This window comes from Melitaea cinxia, chromosome 24 (assembly GCF_905220565.1).
Source record: "Melitaea cinxia chromosome 24, ilMelCinx1.1, whole genome shotgun sequence".
In the NCBI taxonomy this organism is placed as follows: Eukaryota; Metazoa; Arthropoda; class Insecta; order Lepidoptera; family Nymphalidae; genus Melitaea; species Melitaea cinxia.
Window position 1 is genome coordinate 3,421,912 of NC_059417.1, and position 22,777 is coordinate 3,444,688.

The 22,777-nt window shown below is 34.9% G+C and overlaps 1 protein-coding gene across 1 annotated transcript in view; it reads right to left on the reverse strand.

The window, feature by feature from the left end:
* LOC123665777 (microtubule-actin cross-linking factor 1) overlaps window positions 1-22,777 on the reverse strand; it is a 222,973-nt gene that overhangs the window by 85,754 nt on the left and 114,442 nt on the right. Inside the window, exons 22-27 of the mRNA XM_045600037.1 lie at window positions 16,353-16,568; window positions 15,731-15,827; window positions 15,080-15,200; window positions 13,746-13,978; window positions 13,121-13,271; window positions 12,680-12,763 (exon numbers count right to left, since the gene is read on the reverse strand). Coding sequence (XP_045455993.1) covers window positions 12,680-12,763; window positions 13,121-13,271; window positions 13,746-13,978; window positions 15,080-15,200; window positions 15,731-15,827; window positions 16,353-16,568 — 902 coding nt within the window. The remainder of the gene's footprint in view (window positions 1-12,679; window positions 12,764-13,120; window positions 13,272-13,745; window positions 13,979-15,079; window positions 15,201-15,730; window positions 15,828-16,352; window positions 16,569-22,777) is intronic.

Sequence of the window (22,777 nt, forward strand, 5' to 3'; positions counted from 1 at the left end):
TGGTTTTATAATGATAGCGTTCATTATTTAGGAGACGAAACAACAAAATGATTTAATCCAAATTTCTAAAATGAAAATATCACCAGTTAAAAACAACGTTTGTCGATAATAATAACTTATAAATCAAAAAATGCGATTCCGACTTGGTATATACTTTTGATGTGATCTAAAGCGCAAACTACTTCGGCAAACATGGGGGCCTACTATTTTATAAATTAGCTAATTTATTATTCAAAGCTGGCGCTTGTACTGGACGGCCTCTTTCGAGGTCCACGCGATAAAATGACATAATCATGACATCATTTACCGTGAATTAAGTGAAACATACGTGGTCGAACTTGCCTTGATATAAAAATAATAAATAGAGATTGTATTCGCGAGCTGAGCAACTTTTATTGGTTGACTACGATCATATCTAGACGTAAACAAGGCCAGCGGACCGGATGGTATACCAGCGATAGTCCTGCGTACCTGTGCCCCTGAGTTGTCTCCACCTCTTACACGCCTGTACCGCCTGTCACTTAAGACTGGCAAAGTGCCGAAGTCTTGGAAGCTTGCCAACGTGCAGCCTGTGCCCAAAAAAGGTAGTCGTGCAGACCCTGTCAATTACCGTCCCATCTCGGTCACATCCATACTCTGTAAGACTATGGAACGTGAACTAAACCACAAACTCTTGGCCCACTTGGAAGGTAACGATCTCCTCAGCGACCGGCAGTACGGTTTCCGCCAGCACCGTTCGACTGGGGACCTTCTAGTGTATGCCACACATATTTGGAGTGAGGCCATTGACAAACACGGCGAAGCACTTGCCGTGTCTCTCGATATCTCGAAGGCCTTTGACAGGGTTTGGCACGCGAGCCTTATAAGCAAGCTTCCTTCATATGGTATTCCACCTGGCCTTTGCACTTGGATTTCTGACTTCCTGAGCGAACGTTCAATACAAGTTGTCCTTGACGGGTACTCGTCGGACCAAAAGGCTATCGACGCTGGTGTTCCTCAGGGATCAGTCTTGTCCGCTACCCTCTTCCTGCTGCATATTAACGATCTGCTCGTCCCCGGTACCTTTGGGTACGCTGACGACTGCACAGTGACGGACAGATACTTTTCGAGTGCAGGGGCTAGTAAGGATGTTATCCAGTCTTGTCGAGAGGATATGGTCAGCCGCTTGAACGTCGCCCTCCAGGCAGTCTCCGAATGGGGCGATGCCAATCTGGTCACGTTCAACGCTACAAAAACACAGGCGTGTGTGTTCTCCTCTAAACGGAGCCCTTTACACCTGGCTCCGACTTTCCGGGATGTTTCTGTGGAAATTACCGACTCCCTACAGCTCCTCGGTGTAGAGCTATCGTCCAATCTGAACTTTGGGCAACACATCGAGTCCAAAGCAAAAACTGCAGCAAAAAAACTAGGTATTCTCTCTAAGGTCAGGCGATACTTCACTCCAGAACAGCTGCTTCAACTATACCAAGCACAAGTTCGGTCTTGTATGGAGTATTGCTGCCATCTTTGGGATGGATCCGCCAAATACCAACTGGCAACTTTGGACTCGGTGGAAAAACGAGCTAAGAGACTCATAGGTGACCCTACTCTGACAGACACCAAGTTGCAGAGTCTCGATCATCGGCGTAGGGTAGCTCGTCTGTCGGTGTTCTACAAAATATATTTCGGTGAGTGTGCGAAGGAATTACACGATCTAATTCCCCCAACAACCTTCCGCCATCGGGACACTAGGCGCGGTCGATCGTTCTGTTATACGGCTTTCTATTTGAGCCTTTTTAAAAAAAAAGAATAAAAGGAAATATGAACTTGATTTAGAAAAAGGGTCACTTTATTATTTTGAAACAGTGGAAATAGAAAAGGCAAGTGGTCTGACCCGATGTTGACTGGAGACTGAGCCCTGAAGACTCGAGATTAATAAGCTTCAATTCAAAGTGCTTACGAGGCACCAGTGTAAGGGTTATTACATACATAACACGTATATAACAGCCCCCCGGTTAAGAGGGAAACTTACGGAAAATGTAAGTTTCCGGTAGTAATTATTCAGTACGTAAACGCGGAATAGTTGAAACTGGTCTAAGTTCAATATCAGGATTATCGTTATCTGTAATATTCTCTGTTATAGGATTAACCACGAGCTTTTTAGAACACTTGCCCCTTTTACAAAAATAGCTTAAAACTAAGGAGATACATACAATTAAAGATAATATACTAATAATAGGAAAACTTACATGATTATTAAAGTTGCTAGGTTTTTCAACAACTTTCAAGTTATCAATTATTTCATCGGATACAATTTTAAAAGTTTTTAAATTATCTAGACTAACACTTTTAATTTTAGGAGTTGGTATATCAATATTTATTTTCTTAAGCCGATTAAAACTACAACAACTATCATTAATTATATTAAAGTCTGAGGATATAGAGGGAACATTAATTTTTGGATATGTTTTTGCAACTAATTTTAGATTCTTAAAGAAGGCTGTACATTGAGAAGGAATATTAAGGATACCTGTACCGGATATTACAAATTCAAAGATATTGTGATCACATTCTATAGATAGTTTTGAGGGTTTTGTTTGGACAAATACCCATTTATTATTGTTTAATCTGTGCCAAATATCTACATCTCCAAAGATAAAATTATAAGGGCAATTTTCAGGAATTGATGACAAGGCTTGGGTGATAATTTCTACTTCACAGGAGGGATTATTAAGTACAGCGTAGACATCTGTGATTTCACAAAGGTAAGTTTCGGTAAGTATCTTTTTACAAGTATGTAGATTACTAAGGTAAGTATATGATAATCTATCTATACTAAGAGCCAGGAACTGTTCTGAAGGAAGAATCATAGCAAACGAGTTCAACTTGTCGCTGTCGTGTGGGGTTGGTAAAGGTATGTTTTTATATACATTAAATTGCTGTAGGTCTACTAAAGGAAGCTTAACTATAAACATTATTCTATTATTTAGGTAATAACATGTTAAATCGGCTATATTAATAAAAGTATGTATATTGCTTATATCTAAACTTACAGGAAAATCTCTATACTTAGGAATTAACTTAAGATTATTAACAATATCATTATACAATTGATTCGGTGTCAGAATTGATGGGTGTAGAATATTGCTTTTTACAAATAAAATGGAATTTAGTAAATCTTCGACTCTAAAGGACAACGTAAATAAACTTGATTGTAATGCATTTAGAATACCATTAAACATATTTTCTACAGTAACAGTATTAAATTTATGGGTTACATTAATGATTGACATTTTTAATTGGTCAACGACGTCATTTAACTTTGCTTGGTTCAGGTTAATTTCATGCAAAGAGTTATTAACATTACTGATCGCGGATTGAGAAACTGTAATTATCTTTGTTAATGAATCAGTAATCTTTTTGTCATTGCTATACAGAGCTTGAATAGCTTTATCGTAATTTTCAGCATCATCTTCATTTAATGTGCCAAATATGTGTTTAAAGACTACACCTATACCGGAAAACCATGCGGATCTTTTTGTTATACTATTAGAAATTATATGAGAGATTGACATAAAATCGCGTTGAATGTCGTTGTAAAGAGTTTCTAAAGGTTGTAACATATTATGACATCGTGGTATACTTATTTCGTCATTTTCCCTGCAGTAAAATCTAATCGTGTTAAACACTTCATGAATATTGTCAAGATGGTGTTGAATAGGGATTATTTCTGAAGGAATAACAATGTGAAATTGGTCATTAATGATTCTTAATGTGCCCACAGGATCAAATAAAATACCTGGGCTTCTGTCGATGTTTGTTATATACTTATTTTGAGCTTCTGCAAAGGCGATATTGTTACAAGTTGTAGAGATTCTGAAAAATAGCGAAAACAGAAAATGATATTGTATGTTTTGTACTTATGACTAATAAGGATAAAAGAGAAAATATGAACTAATTACAATTTAACTACTAATTTTAATTTAATTAACTACTAATTTTAATTTAATCTACGTCATGTGCAGGTTTTATTTCATCATAATGATGTTTGACATGACGTCGGTTAATTAGGAGGGAAAGAGTGTTGTTGCCGTGGATTTTGACAATTTTGTAAGGACCTTTCCAAAGTGGTGAAAGGGCTTTACGTAGTCTCACGTGGTTTTTTAAATAAACGTAATCGCCTACTTTGTATTGGATTGGGCGAGAGTGTTTATCATAATAAGTTTTTGATCTTTCTTTGGAAGCGTTAATGTTCTGAAGCGCCTTTTCACGAGATACTTTTAAACGATGGTGTAGCATTTTTGTATATTCGGGGTATGTAACGTCGGGACGAGAATCGAATATTGAATCTGGAATAAATGGTTTATGACCGAAGAGAAGTTCGTAAGGAGTGAATTTAGTAGTTGTGTGGACACTGCTGTTATATGTCAACATTGCGGTATATACATATTTATGCCAATTAGTTTGGTTTTCATTTACGTAAGATTTAAGATATTCTTTTAGGGTCGAGTGACTCCTTTCTAGAGCACCTTGGGTCTGCGGGTGATAAGGTGAGGACCATATTTGCTTAATTTTTAGGAATTCGCAAGTGCGCTTAAACAGTTCGGCGGTGAAATTAGTTCCTTGATCGGTCAGAATAGTTTTTGGAATTCCAAATAGGGAAATGAAGTGAACTAAACATTCGCAGGTCTCTTCAGCCGTGGCGTTAGTGATAGGGTATGCTGTAGAAAATTTTGTCAAATCGTCCTGGAGGGTTAGTATAAATTTAAGTTTTGTTAGCCCAGCCTCAGGTAAAGGACCAACTAAGTCAAGGCTTATTCTTTCAAAAGGACGTGTAGAGGTTGTTGTTATCTGCATTGGAGCTTGATTTATCTTCCGCAAGGCTTTATTTGATTGACATAGCTTACAACTTTTCACATAATTCTCAATGTCTGCACGCATATTTTTCCAATAGTAACGTTCTTTAATTCTGTTGTACATTCTGTTGGAGCCTAAATGCCCAGCGATTGGGATATCGTGATTTTCTTTCAGGATTTTTGCGATCTCGGTTGGAACTGGATATATAATGGTATTGTGATGTATATTTACTGTAATATTCGTATGATTGAATAGGTACATTAACATACCGTATATTTTTACAAAAGAATGTTGCTCAAATGAGTTTTTAAAATCAGATATAGCTATTTCATTAATATCACCGGTCAAAACAATATCATCTCTAGTGGACTTAAGTGCTTTAAATATGTCTGGATACGTGCAGTCATCGAAATAGTAGACTTTAGTAAAAAGAAGATAAAATATTTTTCCTTTAATTTCTATTTTCTTAAACGAATGAAGTTCTCTTTCGGAGTTAAGTATGTCAGAGGAGTCTTCCACTGTAGAAAGGATATCTTGTAGATAAGGGTTTGAGTCGTCAAAGTCTATTGATGTTGGGACTAGAATAACTTTGGAATTGCTTTTGAGAAGGCTTTCGTTATGTTCATTTATTATCGTGTTAAATATTTCGTCTTTATTCGAAAATGCTTTTAGGAATGCGTTATAGTCATCGTTGAGAATAAGTGGGGATTTAGGATTCGCTTCGTCTGTAGATTGTGATTGGTTAGGTGACTTTTCTTGGATTGCTGGTTTAGATGAAGAAGGCATAGGATGTTGTAAATTTAATGAGGGTAAGTTATTTTCATTTTCTAAGTCGTGAATATTAGAAAATAGATCGTCATCGTCAAGGAGGTCTATGGGAGGTAAGTTGCTGTTCTCTCCATCAGAGTTAGTAGGGAGTTCAATATTTAAGTCTTCTAAAGTGAGGGGACTGAACGGGAGAGAGGGGTTAACATCCATTGAGGATCTTAGATCAGCATCGTTAGGAGTTGGAATTTCGTTTTGGCTTGATTTATTTTCGGGATTAGACTTTTCAATGAGAGGATGGACTGGGAATCGGGATAAAGCGTCGGCGTTGCTGTTAATTTTACCTTTTTTATATTCGATGTTGTAGTCAAATTCCTCCAGTTTTAACCGCCATCTGACTAATTTAGAGCTGGGGTCTTTGCAATTAAATAGCCACTTTAAGGGCCTGTGGTCGGTTAAGATGTTAAATTTATTGCCGTACAAATATGGCCTAAACGTTTTAGTGCCCCAGATGATTGCTAAGCACTCTTTCTCAGTGACACTATAATTGCATTCGGCTTTGTTGAGTGTTCTCGATGCATAAGCAATGGGACGGTCTTTTCCTATTGGGCCCTGTGATAAAATAGCTGAAATAGCGTGATTTGAGGCATCGCATGTAAGGTTGAATGGTTGAGTGAAGTCTGGATAAGCTAAAATGGGAGCGGTGGTAAGACAATTTTTTAATTTTTCAAAAGCTAATTGTTGTTCATTTTGCCAGATAAATTCGATGTCTTTTCGTAGTAAATTTGTAAGCGGTTTAGCAATTTTTGATAGGTTTGGGATGAAACGGCGATAATACGAAACTAATCCCATAAAAGATCGAATATCATTTCGGCATTTGGGTCTGGGAAAATTTTGGACTGCTTTGGTCTTTTCGGGATTTGGTTTTACACCCTCGTCAGTAATGATATGGCCTAGATAAGATACTTCCTTCCGGAAAAATTCGCATTTTTCCGGCTGGAGTTTTAGGTTAAAGTGACGGAGTCTATCGAAAACGTTAGTGAGGGCTTTAGTGTGAGTTTCAAGATCAAAAGAATAGATGACTATGTCGTCTAGATACACAAAGCATTGAATACCCGACAGTCCGGATAAAGCGGTGTTCATTAATCTTTGAAAAGTAGAGGGGGCGTTTTTAAGCCCGAACGGCATTCGAGTAAATTCGAAGTGTCCTTGAGGAACGGTGAAGGCAGTTTTTGGAGCGTCGGCTTCAGCTAGTTTTATTTGATGAAAGCCGGATGATAGATCTAAGGTACTAAAATATTTGCACTTACCCAACTGGTCTAGAATTTCGGAAATATTGGGAATCGGGTAAGAGTCACCAATTGTAATATCATTTAAACGACGGTAGTCGATAACTACACGCCATTTACGTTGACCAGAGGCATCCATTTTTTTTGGAACTATCCAAATTGGAGACGACCATGGTGATGTTGATGGTTTGATGATTCCGTCATTAAGCATTTTATTAATCTGGGATTCGACTTCTGGTTTGTGTACAGCAGGAAATCGGTATGATTTTGTGTTGATGGGTATCGAGGAAGTGGTAGGAATTTCGTGTGTTATAGCGTTAGTACATGTTAGTTTATCATCAGGAAGGTGAAAAATGTCAGAGAAATTGGCACAGAGATCGAACAGACAATCTCGTTCTTCATTATTAAGGTGTGATATTCTTAGGAGATCTAGTACTTTGTCAGTTCGATTAGTTGCGTTGATTTCGGTGTTATCCGAATGGGACGTGTGAAATATTTGGTGAGTGTTTTGTGTTTCCATAGGTGTGAGTTTTAATTTTAAATCTGAGTTAAGAGTAATGGGGGATTCAGAGATATTTACAACAGAAATATTGATTCTTGAATTAGGTTTAACTTTCACAATGGAATTAGCGATAAGGATAGATTCAACAGGGTTTTGGTCTAGTACAAGTCCTTCTTTTATTTCTGGATTGGACACAGAACATTCTATGATGGTTTCAGTACGGGGTAGAACTACATAAATCGGTTCGGTAAATTTTAGATTAATCTCAACTGTTCCTATTGTAAGTATTTCGTTTTTGTAATCGATTTTGGATTTATTTTTAGATAAAAGGTCATTTCCCACGATACCATCGTAAGGAAAATCTATATCGGGAATAATATGGAAATCGTGACTCAGTGAGTTAAATTGTATTGGTATACGACCTAATGATTTCATAGGATTGTTTATCGAATTTATTCCAGTGAAAGTGACAATGTCCTTCTCTACTACAGGTGAATTTTCTACCGACGATTTTTTTATAAGGCTTATGGATGCGCCACTGTCGACGAGTAGCATTAATAGTTTAGTGGATATGGATGTTTGGACTTCGATATAAGGTAGAGATTTTCTTAGTACATTTGATGAAATATTGTGAATTTTTATATCGTTATTTGTCTTACAGTTAGATTCTATAGAATTTCTAGGCTGGGTAGACGTAGAAGACGTATTAAGAGTTTTGAGAGAAGTATGATCTTTGGATATGGTAGATGCAAGTGATTTAGTATTTATAGGATTTCTTACAGGATTTGGCTTGGAATGGTGTATAGATACAGAGGATACAGTGGGACACAATCTGTCGGTTTGGGGCTGGTTACCCTGTCGGTTAGATTGGTCGGATACAGTGGAACACAATCTGTCAGTTTGGGGCTGGTTACCCTGTCGGTTAGATTGGTTGGATACAGTGGAATACAATCTGTCAGTTTGGGGCTGGTTACCCTGTCGGTTAGATTGGTCAGATACAGTGGATACAGCGGATACAGTGGATACAGTGGATGCAGTGGATACAGCGGATACAGCGGATGCAGTGGTGTCGTTTGGATTTAGAAGCAATGGTCGGAACTTCGGGCTCGGGAGACACCGTCGAGAGCCCTTCATTCGTTTAAAGATGCGTCCCCTTCATCAACGCCATAGTCTTCGGGTGAGGAGATCGCGTGAATCGGTTGGTTTCGAAAAGGAGCCGAAGGAACCGATGGTAAGTTGGGTTGATGATTATTGTTTTTGAATCTGGAATTATTATATTCACGTTTTCGGCACGATTCAATTGAGTGGCCCGGAGATTTGCAATATCGACATACTATTGGATTAACAGCCCTGGGTGGAAATGTTGTCATATTGTTATTATTATACGACCTACTTTGTGTAACATGCGTTTTAAATTGAGGTTGACGGAAACGATGATGATTAGAGTTACTGCTGGGAAAATTCGTGTTCTTCCCTAAAGAAGCTAGATATATTTTCTCTTCGGATACCGCAAAGTTAATTGCGTCGTTTAGTGTATCGGGATCGCGACACCTGACCACCGTAGACAGTCGCGGATTAAGGCCAATGACAAAAGTATGTAAAGCTAGGTCCTGCATTGCAGCGACGCGGCCAGCCAGTTCGCCTTTTCTTCGTGTTGGTATTGATATGTTTATTTCGGTTAGTAATTTAGATAGACAGGTTTCAACTTTAAGAGCAAACTGGTTGACTGTTTCGCCATTTAGCTGACGACATCCTTGAAGATCGGAGAGCAGTGCAGCATAGTGCTTTTTATTGCCGAATTGCGCCTTTAAGAAGTCCTCTAACTGTTGCCAACTATCGAACTCTTTAATAGAGCATGCTATTTCCGCACGCCCTTCTAATTGACTTATAATGTATTTTAATAAAATGTCCTGCTGGTTCGGTGATGACAATTTAATTGCATTGCTGCAGTTATTTAAAAATGAGTTTAGTTTTTCGCGGTTACCATCAAATCTATTTATAAACTTAATTAAAATATTTATGTCGACTTCTTGCATTAAACTTTGTTCGTCTTTAGGCATTATGACTTATGAAATCGGATACGTGTTAGTCTAAACAAAGAGATAAGAATGTCTCGACGTTAATACGGAGATAGCAAGCTTGCACTGGTCTCTGATTACAATGTGGGAGTTAATTATAATATTATTAAAATTATTTATTTTAGCACGTCACTTTTAATATATTTTATATATTGTTCACTTTATGCACTGAAGTAAATTGTTCAAAGACTTACAGGATCACGGCGAATATGTTGTAGACCATCTTCAGATGTGGTATGTATGATAGTCTCGATCGGAAGTAGCAGGTAGTGATGTAGCAGGAACCAGGAGGTATATTTTCTTCTAGCAGGATACAGAGTTCTTATGGTGAGCTTACACAAAAGTTGGTTTTGTTATATAGAGCTCACGTAACAAGGTTGATTTGCGATATAGAATTCACGACACAGGGTTCTTTATGACTTTAAGTTCACGACACAGGGTTTAGTTCTTGATATACAGAGAGAAAGTTCACAATATTCACTTCACTATATAGATACTTTGAGACGTACCGGGGATCCTATATTTTCTGATCCCTTTACGCTGCCACCAATGTTATACGGCTTTCTATTTGAGCCTTTTTAAAAAAAAAGAATAAAAGGAAATATGAACTTGATTTAGAAAAAGGGTCACTTTATTATTTTGAAACAGTGGAAATAGAAAAGGCAAGTGGTCTGACCCGATGTTGACTGGAGACTGAGCCCTGAAGACTCGAGATTAATAAGCTTCAATTCAAAGTGCTTACGAGGCACCAGTGTAAGGGTTATTACATACATAACACGTATATAACAGTTCCATCCTTATGTCGTCGATATGCCACCTACGCGCACAAAACGCTTTGGCTCTACTTTTCTGATGCGCACAGCTAAGGAATGGAACTCGTTGCCCGCGTCTGTGTTTCCCGAACGATACAATCTGGGTGCCTTCAAGGCCAGAGTGAATAGGCTGTTATTAGGCAGACATGCTCCACCTTCGACCGCATCGTCACTTAACATCAGGTGAGATTGTGGTCAAATGCCTGCCTATTTGTCATAAAAAAAAAAAAAAAAAAAAAAAATATCAAGATAAGAAACCTATGTTTCATTTTAGGATCACTGGCCAACTATCTGAGTGTAAATCTCAGAGGAATTATTTTTATTTTCTCACGTTACTTTTGTATTTTGAATAGTTACATTGTAAGGAAATGTTTGTTGTTACTTAAACAAAATGAGATCTTTCTTATAAATGACTAAATAACAACAATGATTTGTATGTAAAACGGAATATAACATGTTTGTTGTTGGTAATTATTGCGTTCCCGATATTTCGGTACTCGCGAACTGCTATCGTAAACGCACCTATGTAGCGTGCGTTTTACATATAAATCATATAATTATTAACTTGAAACATATATGTATATATGTTTCAAGAAAAAGAAGAAGAGAAACTATCGCAAAATTTTAACTTACCAAAGTAACAATATCGCCTGGATTGGCGGCAGCTATCCTCCTCAATCTCTCGTACAACAAGTCGAGCAGTCTTTGATGTTTCGCGTTCAACTCATCCAACTCCCTTGCAACCGCTTCCGCGCCTGATGGAATAGGTTCGCCCGGAACTATTTCCTTCCGTCCTCGATTCCGGAACCGTTCCGCAAGTTCCAACTCTGCCTGACGTTTCAACTGCCTCGTGTCGAGGGACGGATGGATCTCCTCGCAAAGCCATTCGACGTATCTCTGGCATCTCGACGAGTGTATCTATTTCGGGTTAGGTTGGGCGTTAGGGTATATGGGTTAGTTGACGGTCTGCCCTTAAAGCCATTTTTATTTTTTTCTGAATATCTTTCTTAAATTACCTTTGTAACTTTAAAATCATTGAAATAAAACTAGTTTTATGTTTTTAGACGGCTATTATTCGGAATTAGTTAATCAATTGAACAAATTTCAAGTTATAGTTTTATCTCAATGTTAAATAGACAGATAGTATTAGATTTTAAACTTTAAGAACAAGCCGCCGTCTGTTAAGATGAAGCGTAATATATCATAGAAATAAAGTTTTACACACACACATACAATTTCTCTCATCGGTGACTTGAAACGATTGCTTCTAATTTCGTCTATGAATTTTAACATTAAAAATAGGCAACGCGTCCAGACGTCCACATCCACTCGATATACATTCAGAGCACATTCGAACCGAATTCGGAAAACAATGGTCAATTTTTTTGGTACTTCATCTAAATTTTAAAGTCCAGCCGGGTATTCCAGGAAATAGTGATCATGCTGGAAGTTCGCTAGAATAAAGCGTGCAAACACCCAGTGCGTACACTTTGAAACACCCAACGTGCATACAACCAAAGCTTATTTTTATGTAACTAGGTCGGCAAACAAGCGTACGGCTCGCCTGATGGTAAGCGATTACCGTAGCTTAGACGCCTGCAACACCAGAAGCATCGCAAACGCTTTGCCGACCCTATCCCCAATTCCCCCAGGAGCTATTTACAATTCATACGTACAATTGTGACATGATAAAGAACCTTTTTTTTATACACATCGACTGACAATTATCGCATGCAAAGCGTAACAACATTGACCTTAATTCGTTGTAAAGGTCTCACACATTTTTATTGCTTTATGAGAATTTGATTTACATTACAAATGCGTTCCGTCCGAACGCCCCGTACCTTATCGGCGTGTCTAATATTTTGCTTTAGTGATATTGCGACACAGCAGTCATATATTGCCGTTGGTAAATGTTCAACCACACAAACGTCCCGCTTTCAGAGGATTTTGTTACGTTAGAAATAAAACAAGCGTATTATTTAAAGCATACATTATTATAGTTTAAAGTCAATCGTAAGCGTTAATATTATTGCGAAAGCTTCATGCATGGTTCCAAACAATTGGTAGACAGTGACAACAAGTTCAAAGAACCAAAGACCAAAACGAGACGAGGAATAGAGAAGGAAAGACGCTGGACATTTTATCTCAAACCTCTTCAAATACCTTTCATGATCTTTCAAAATTTCTTTATAGTAGAAACTTCATCGAACTACAAAATAGCATTTTATAGTATTTTGGATTACAAAATCTCCAATATCGTTATCAAATATAACTATATAATCCACTCTTTACTCGCTTTTGAACACAGAGTAGAAGGAATTTTTTTTTTAAATACCATAAAATGCCATAGAATAAATAAGAATCGATGATTCTCTTTAATGCACCGATATTTACCTTCGCCTCTCGTATGAATCTTCCGCCGTCTACGTTAACTTTCTCAATCTTCGGCGTTCTCTCCACGACACTCGTGAATAGATTCTGCGATAATAACAATAATTAGCATCAATTTTAAACATATTAATTGCATTCGTAAGCGCCGGGGTTGCAAACATTTTTTATAACAATAAATTTCAATTTCAAAAATACTAATTTCAGATAACAAATATGGTACACATAATATACATCACATGGTTTTTCTTTCTTTTAATATCGACAAAATCAAAACTACTTCAAAAAATTTAGGCAGTAAGAGTTACTTAACAATTATTGCAAAATATAAGAAAGTTGACAATTATCTAGAATGCCTTAACACATAATTTTATTCTTACGATACCAACGAGTGATTGGAGCCTCATTTTCCAAAAAACTGAGTCAGAGATATTAGGTGCAACTTACCCTCGTGGGTTCGAGTTGTTCCTTGGGGCGAATCTCTAGGGGCGGTTGTGCTTGGAGGCGGGAAAGTGCTCCGTCCACCCACTCTGCCTCCTTTTCAAGTCCCGCGCTATACGTACGTAGAAGTTGGTAGGCCGCCTCGCAACTGCGTAGTCTAAGGGGACAGAATAATTTATTGAAGATTTCGCGGAAAAATAATTACAATAAAAAAGTTTAAATTTTTTTAAATAGTAAATTTTGGCATAATTAATCTAATAATGGTAGATATGCAGTGGTGTGATCTTAAGTCGTATCTTATTCATCATGAAAATAATATTCCGAACCGACTCTAGTTGCAAAATGATATATCGGTTTTGAAGGCTATACAAACTTCCAATATCTGTAATAAAGGATAATCGAAAGGTACTGACGTAAGATGAAAAATGAGAATTACCACAGAAGTTTACAGACTGGAGTACAACCAAATTAGAATTTCTTCCGAATCACACGAACGCCAATATCGGTACATAGTTCTTCAAAATTTAGAACCACTGATCCACTCCCAAACTTGTAATACTTGTAAATTACAAGTTACATATTCAATTTACAAGAAAATCTAAACTTAAAAAAGTTTAGGAAAATTACTAACCTCTCAGCCAATTGTGCGCACACATTATTCCAGCGATTGTTCAACTGTGAGACTTCTTTGTCCAGGCGTTCCAAGTCGATGTGTTTGCCAGATCTCGGTAAAGAGGAGTGAGGTAGCGACGCTCTAGAACTTTCCACGAGACGGCGGCAATTTTCTGCGTCGTCATTCATCTGGTCGATCTGTATCTGTTGCTTACTGACAGCTACTTGCATGCGAAGGAGATCTTCGTGAATCTAAAAAAAATAAAAAATAAATCAATTTCAATTTATATTGACAGGAAACACAACGAAAGCACTATCAAAAAAAAAAGCGAAAAAATAATCAATTCAATACGCAATATTAGGTATAGCCCAAAAAACTACTCGTCAGATTTTAATGAAATTTAAATGGTCGTCCCATGATATGCACCAGCTTTCAAACTTTCTCTTTTTGAGTCGATTATAAATAAGGAATTTTAGAGCTATTTTGTTGTATACAATACTATGTATGTCAAGGAGTTGTTGGGTTACTTTGGATATCATAAGTATAGCGCATAAATGAATGTAAATAAATTTACTTTGGCATTAAATTGAACAAGTGTATACCCTAAAACTTGGTTACTTAAAATTATCATTACATCATCATTACATAGTATAAAACAAAGTCGCTTCCCACTGTCTGTATGCTTAGAGCTTTAAAACTACGCAACAGATTTTGATGCGGTTTTACTTTAGTAAATAGAGTGATTCCAGAGGAAGGTCTATATGTATAATACACGCATAATATAGTAGAGGAAAACTAATAGTTTTTACAACCGTGCGAATCCGGGGCGGGTCGCTAGTTTAATATAAGATATTTCATTATGAAAAAACAATAATTTAGTGCTATAAAGTCGAAGACATCATTTAATAAGTGTCGAGAACTTACGAATGATGTTATGTAATATATAAAATTCTCGTGTCGCGGTGTTTGTAGTTTAACTCCTCCGAAACGGCTTGACCGATTCTCATGAAATTTTGTGTACATATTGGGTCCCTAAATGTTAAGGGTAGTTCACCCTTTACATTTTTTTTTATATATTTTGATAATTTATTTTATTTTTATTTTATTATGATTTAGAATCAAAAAATACATACAACCCTAAATTTTCATAATATATATGGCAAAACAACGTTTGCTGGGTCAGCTAGTAATATAATATAATATTATACATCGTAGTTGTAATTGTCTCTTTTATTTGTCAAATGAATGACAAAGTTATGAATGTGTAGAATGTTTAGAATGAAATTTTTAATATGAGTATTACATTGGTTAATAGATATAATAATATAAGTTATTATATAAAACAAACTTACGTCTTTGAGTAGTTCAATATCGTTGGGCAAGTCGTTGAACTGCGCTAGTTTAATTTCGAATTCGGATATCGTTTGATTGTTTTCTTCTATACTGTTCACTACTATTTCGACGAACTTTAACCTGAAACAAAAAAAAAAAAATATTTCAAACACTTTTATTCTACTTTACACTTAACGAAGTATCGTATAAAGTTAATCCTGACGAACACCCAGACCAAGATTGAATGAATACACGATAGTATGACGATACGTTGATATAATTTTTTTTTTAATGTAAAAAATATCATCCACATGCTCTAAATGCCTATGCCTATATTAATACCACAGGAGATTTATCATTAAAACTACTAATCGACAGTCCTGTGAGACTTTTCTTTTGTACCTTACAATAATACGTTATAGACGCACACGTTATAAATTACAAAACAGAAAAAAAAATAGGATTCCTAACTTCTTGTTTCTTCAGATTGAAAAAAAATCTATTTTATTATTAACTTATTTATATCTTAAATACAATATTCAACGTAAGGACAAAAAATTCAAAGAGGAAAACAGCGTGATATAACGCAAATAAAAAAATTCACGAACAAATCAGACGGTAGATAATTTAAATTATAGATTGCTTTAAAAGTTAATTAATTTATAAATTACCTTTCGACGAACAGTTGGCTCTTTGACTGCATGTCGTTCCACTTGCCCATGACCTTGTCGAGGTTCTTTTTCATGGCAGGTGTCTTGAGGGCAATGCCTGTAAATAATAGTGTTATTAAGTATTGTTATTGTAGGTTCATAATTAGTTCCTTGTCTTTCTATTATTAAAATTAATTAAATATTACTCTTTTATGAATTTAAAATAAGAACCTAGAATGTATTGTAAAATTGTATACGTATGATTATTTGGAGGTAAGCAGTAATAGTTGTCTCCCCAAGCCATTTGAAATAAATTATTATAAGTCACATGTAATTAAGGATGAAGAAAAGTTCCTTTGATATTACATTTTAGTAACTAAAGATGTAATTTTACATTAAGTAACAAATTAATTTTATTTAATACTGAAATATTGGAGTTATGGAGAATCAGATAAAGGTAATATTAATTGGTCAATCTCAAATTAAAGTAATAAAAATATTTAAATATTACTTGACAATTACAGACATAACTAAAACAATATGTATAAAACACATGACCAACTTTTTTTATCCAATCTCTAATTATTCCTTATAAAAATTATGTCCAGACTGAATTTAGGCTACGTAAAATAAAATAAAATACCTCTAAATGTAGCCTGAACTTCTTCAACATCAGATGATAGAGCGTGTAAGCTGCTTTCCCAGTCCTTATGCTGGAGAACCAGATGTTCAAGGGAGTCCAAGTCCCTTGGAATATGGCTCGCGATCCTTTCATGTAGCTGCCTTTCAAACACCTCCAGGCGTTCCAGCAGGTTCGAAGACTGTTCGGTGAATATACGTGCTGCATTCTTGGAATCCTCTGCGAGATAGAGAGAGCCTTATATTATTTTGAGTTGAAAATATCCATGTATGTTTTATTGTTAATGTTTTATATAAATGTAATTTTGCTGGATAGAGTTATCTTCTTTTAGTTTACAGCTTGAAGGGGTGAAGCTTGATTGGTAATTGAGTGTTAATAAGATTGGTAATTAAGGCAATATCAGTAACACTTGGATATCATAGTAAATAGCACTCGACAAAATCTTATTGTTGATTTATTTCATCAAAAATCAAATTTAGAACATTTGATTATACGGTCATAGAATGCTATCGATAACTCAATTCACAGACAAAATACTCGACGTCAACGACCGTCATCTAGACAGGAAACAAAAAAACGACCTGACAACTTATAGTCGCACCAAGTTCTTTCCACGGAACGCTCGGAATACACCAATATCGTGCTACGTAACATTTAAACCGGGTTTAAATATACAAACTCGTGTGATCAGAGGACCGGGCCGTGTCGGATCAGATAGAGAAACTGAAAAATATACCGGATGACACGGACACAGAGTAAAAACGTTTGCTTGACTAATATTCTGCGAAACAATCGCGAAATGACTCTAAATATAGCCTTCGTTTCACACTCTCTAAGGTGTTTGCGCGGATTTTAAAAAGCAATTAAAAATCGAATCGTTTTTTTTTTTTTTTAATTTAAGATGCTTTTGTTCCGAATAAGTTATAAGTAATAAATAAATAACTTTATAATTACGTTCGATATTTTATAATTATTAAATTATTTATATTTTATTATATTTGAAAATATAATTAAAACTTGCACTGAGCGAGAAAAAAGTTTTTATTTAACATTAAAAGTCAAGCCATTCACACATGTTGAGATTACTCTGTATTCGAACACCTACACTTCGGTTGGTTATATTAGAAATTGCAGCTATAACTAACAATCTTGGACATCACGCCAAGGCCAATAGAATTGACTGCTGTAAAAAATACTATGACATCACATTTGACAAAACAAATTGATATTAATTCGGTTATTCTAAACGGCAACAGGATATCTGTTCAAGACGACACCCAACACTGTTTAGGATAAAATACGCACGAAATTGGGTTAAACTTATACAGGATTTTTAATAGGCCAAATGCATGTTACGGCCTTGCAGTTTGCACCAAATCACGAAATGCGGGTCCGTAAATACGTAATGCGATTCTTTCAAGAATGTGACTTGTTATTTTAGCGCAAGACGTTTATCGATTGGTGAATGCATTCCAACTGGAAAGACTAGTTTAAGTGAAGACGAGACGGTACCGCCTTGAACCTAGCATTTTATACACTAATAGTCTTTTGGGGTAAAATTAATTGGATTCTATTATCATCATAACTTAAGACTATTGCAGTCCACTGCTGGACATAGGCCTCCACAAGTTCGCGCCAAAAAATGGCGTGAACTCGTGTGTGTTCAGCCCTGCGGTCACCAACCCGCCTGCCCAGCGTGGTGACTATGGGCAAAACACATGAGATAACGCCAAAAATGGCGCGAACTTGGGGAAGCCTATGTCCAGCAGTGGACTGTGATAGGCTGAAGTAATGATGATGAAGAAAAAATACTATTTCAAAATACGCTATTTTAAAAAGTCTACAATAATAACAAAACTTCTACAATTTCCACCAGGTGATAAGATAATCAAGGGAAACAAACGCAACGCTATCATTAGCTTAATTCAGACAGATGACAATCAGAATCACATTAGGTTATATACGCGCAATGATGTCATTCTCAATTGCAAGTTCAGGTTTATATATTGACCCGGAGTCGCCGAACATATCAGGGAGGTCGCGGGTATAAATACAAGTGATATCTATTATAAGTAGTACAACTGTGGCGATAGTACTTTAATTATAATTTCATGTTTACCTAATTTGTTGTTCATTATATCATCCTCTGTATAAAATGCTGATGCTGATTGGCAGATGACGCATACCTTAAAGTTGTAAACTGTTTCATTTAACGGATAAGCATTTGAAATGATGCCGTTAACGTTTTCTTTATAAAAAAGAGTAATTACCATAGATGATAAAATACCTAGGTCCCGAAAATCTATTTACTATTTAATAAGTAATTTGATAATTTTAAAAGATGCTTTAATGATAAAAAATTAAACAAAATTCATAGCTAATTTTGAATTTCTAAGGTTATATTTATAATTATAATTTTACTGAATAGTCCAGTAAATCCTTATTTCGACAAAGTAGGGAACCCTGTTTATATTGAAAGACGTAGTAATTCAACGTGCAGCATCGTTCCTGATCAAAGTAATTAAGTAGGATTTTGCATACTATGCGAGACTAATGACATTTGAACGAACATTGATTGATATAACTAAATAAAAAAAATCTAGAATCATTTGATAGTTACAATTTTTTTTTGGAATATGAAAACAATTTTGTAATAGATCTAGTATGTATAGTTTTATATCATTGTCGAAGTTCTAGAAGTTCTACGTATATCATACTAACTTTTTAGGAGAGCGTTCAAACTGTATATACATTATACATTTATATAGACAACGTTATATTGATTGTTATTTTGTTCTTTATTTAACAAGATTTTTTAGACAATATTGAAATTAAATACAATTAATTATTTATATTTGTTTTATTTCCATGTATATTTATCAAAACAAAAATTTAATTATATCAGCCGGCTGTTACCAATAACAAAAGCATTAAGTTGCTTACCGTAGGAACAGACAACGTTGTGTGTATGTTAAAGATATTTATTTATTTATCAAAATCGCCAAAAAATAACTTACTTATTAGAAAATTAAATCCAAAATTTAAAAGTATGTTATAATATTAATGCCTTCATTTTTTAATAGATAGTTACAGATTATTATCAAATGAGTTGAAAGTGAACAAGTACAATAACATCTTCATAATGAAAGATATGCAACGAAGCCAAAGACGAACAGACAAGCATATCAAGTTACAGAGCGTGTGACAATTATAGTAAACTGTATTTAATTAAAATGCAATAAGTTTCAATTTAGCGTTTGTACTTGAATAGGCAAAATTTTTAATCGTTTCGCGATAAAATTTTACTAATCTTAAAATATTTTTGTTTGTTTTGGACTGCTATGAGATGAAAAGTATGTGCATATATTACACATACGAAACTGCTTTGATTTTCATTCTATTTTGCTAAAACAAACTCATTTATCTGTTGACTTAGTTGTCACAAAATATTAAATGTAGATTTAAATTATAAATAGAGTTTGTTTGTTTGTTTGAACGCTTGAATTTTTGTGTTGAATACTCCATTTACAGACGAAGGCTAAGCCATACTTTAGAACGTTTTTTTCCTCCAATTAACGCGGATGTAACCGCGGGGTTAGTTTTAATACATAAACAATTATTTTACAATGCTATAAAAATATAACCATTAAACTGAAACGTCAAATAACTTCCAGCAGGTTATCTCAAATAAACAACAATAATAACTACTTAATAAATACAGGGTATGGTTACAATTCGCTTATTTATTTAATTATTGAGTATAAACCTGACTGGGCCCAAAAACATTGTAACATATTATTTATTCGTTTATTACTTGTACATAAATACATAGCTATTCTTAACCACGATCCCATGCTAACCACCAAGTGGCGCCAACTAAATGAGTAACGTTTAAAAACCACATAACAAACTTTCATAAAGATAAATATACTTTTTTCTTACAAAACTTGACAAATAAGAATTAAAATCCGAGTTCAACGCGCTTTAAAGCTTGTTAGTAAAATAGATCCCAGTTTACGATTTAATCCGTTTAAAACTACTAAATCCCTTAGAACTAATAAACATTTCTCAACAAAGCTTCATTTAATACTAAATTACTCACCGCCTTTTCCAAATGAAAATATTCGTTTTATTTTCTTCATTTTCGTTACGCATAAAACAATCTTATTACACAGAAATAAGGAGCATATTCTTTTAAAAACTTTAGTATCTTTACTCACTGAACTATGAATCTTGTTTTGGAAGATTTACTTGTATCGAGAAAGGAAAACAGTAAAATTTTAAATAAAGAACGTTTTTTGTCGAAGTTGAGTTCTTTTTCTAATTATCCAAATAAAATATTTAAAAAAAGATTTCATTTAATTTATGACTAATCTGTATTGATAAAAAAAAAAACTGTCAAAATACACACAAAACGTACAGCACTACATACGGCAAAGGCAGAGCAATTTATAAACTCTCCTTACTAATAACGAGTACTGTATAGTACGAGACGGTAATTGTGACTGACAGCTCCCGTAGGACGCCGTCCTTTGTCACCAAACCTTTGATATGAGACTATTTATAATTGATGACGTTTAGACATTTTTCGCAAATCTAATTATAACTAAATTTAGTTGAAGTTTTTATGGCAGCGCGGTTAATAGAAACGATATAGCGATATACTAGCGACCTGCTTTGGCTTTGCACGTGTGAAATTACTAATATGTGAAACAAGAGAATTGTTTGAACACTAACTAAAACATAATAGCAATCTAAGATTTTGTATGGATTTTGTTTTATTCTATAAAATATCTTGTTTTTAAGGAATAAAGTTTGTTTTGTAAATTTTCTAGTACAATTTCTTAACGCGTATCTGCATAGCTTGTCCTGACAATTGAAAACAACAAATATATATCAACCAATATATAAACAAGTTGATATTCTAACGAAAAAAAAAGCGCTGTATTTATACATACGATAAAATCATATTTTTATGTTGTTGTTTTTATACCAGAATGCCATACGCTGTTTTCCTACATTCAACGAGATTTGAAGGATGAGTAGTGGGTACTGAGAACACAATCTATACTATTTTTTTTTATGTCACTAGGTCGGCAAACAAGCGTACGGCTCACCTGATGGTAAGCGATTACCGTAGCTTATAGACGCCTGCAACACCAGAAGCATCGCAAGTGCGTTGCCGACCCTATCCCCAATCCCCCCAGGAGCTCTGGTCACCTTACTCACCAACAGGAACACAATACTGCTTGAAAACAGTATTATTTTGCTGTGATCATCTGTAAGGTCGAGGTACTACCCCAGTCGGGCTGCTCCATATTTTGAGCAGGAAATTCCTGCTGTGCCCTACCTCAGTACCTACTCTACTTTACTAATATTATAAAGTTAAAAAGTTTGTTACTGGTTCGAATTGGAATAATATTTTTGTGTTGGATAGTCCGTTTAGCGAGAAGGCTTTACCACTAGATACTATGTAAGATATAGGCTACATAATATGTATTTTAGTAGGGTTTTGTTCCTCAAATTAACGCGGTTGAAACCGTACAGTACTGGTTATAATTAATAATTAATTTTTACTCTATCTCTCGAATTTGATAAGCTTGTAATAATAATGCTTTTAAATACAACTAAGATAAAAAATAGGTAAAATAAGATTCGTCGAAAATAAACAAGTTATCTGTTGACACCGAGCGTCTTAGCGTATCTCAATGATATTGGTCAAAATAAGTAAATAATTCAGTGAACGCGTAAACAAATTATTGTGATTTAATTTATAAATATTAATGACTACTATATTCTTGTATATTAAAAATACATTATGGAAATACATTTGTTCTAAAAAAATATAATTTTTGTAAATATAAATTTATTTTTTTTGCACTGTTTCTTTAGAAAATTATTAAGAACTAACATACCGGCTTCGCACGGGTATTTAACCAAAATTTCGAAATATTTTTTTTCTAACTTTTTTGAAAATATAATATAATATAGCCTATGTCACCCGTGGATAGTGTAGCTTCTAACAGTGAAAGAATTTTTCAAATCGGTTCAGTAGTTTCGTAGCCTATTCAATGCAAACAAACAAACGATCAAAACTTTCCTCTTTATAATATTAGTAATAAGAGAAAAAAATTAAATCAGCCGAATAAAACACAACAAGAAAGTATATACAAAAAAGTATATATATTATAGAATCTATTATTAAATTAACAAAATTTTTATAGCATTTTTAATGGTCTTACTTTGAAAAAACATTACAATCTTACGTACGACCCAAAAAGATGAACAATTTTCTAATTCACTCAATTGAACATACGGATCCCGACATCATTTTATAGACAACAATTAAATACTAAATGTTTCAAATAACAAGACGATTTAAACAAAATTATCTCCAATATAGTTCTGTTAATTAGCAAAACATATAA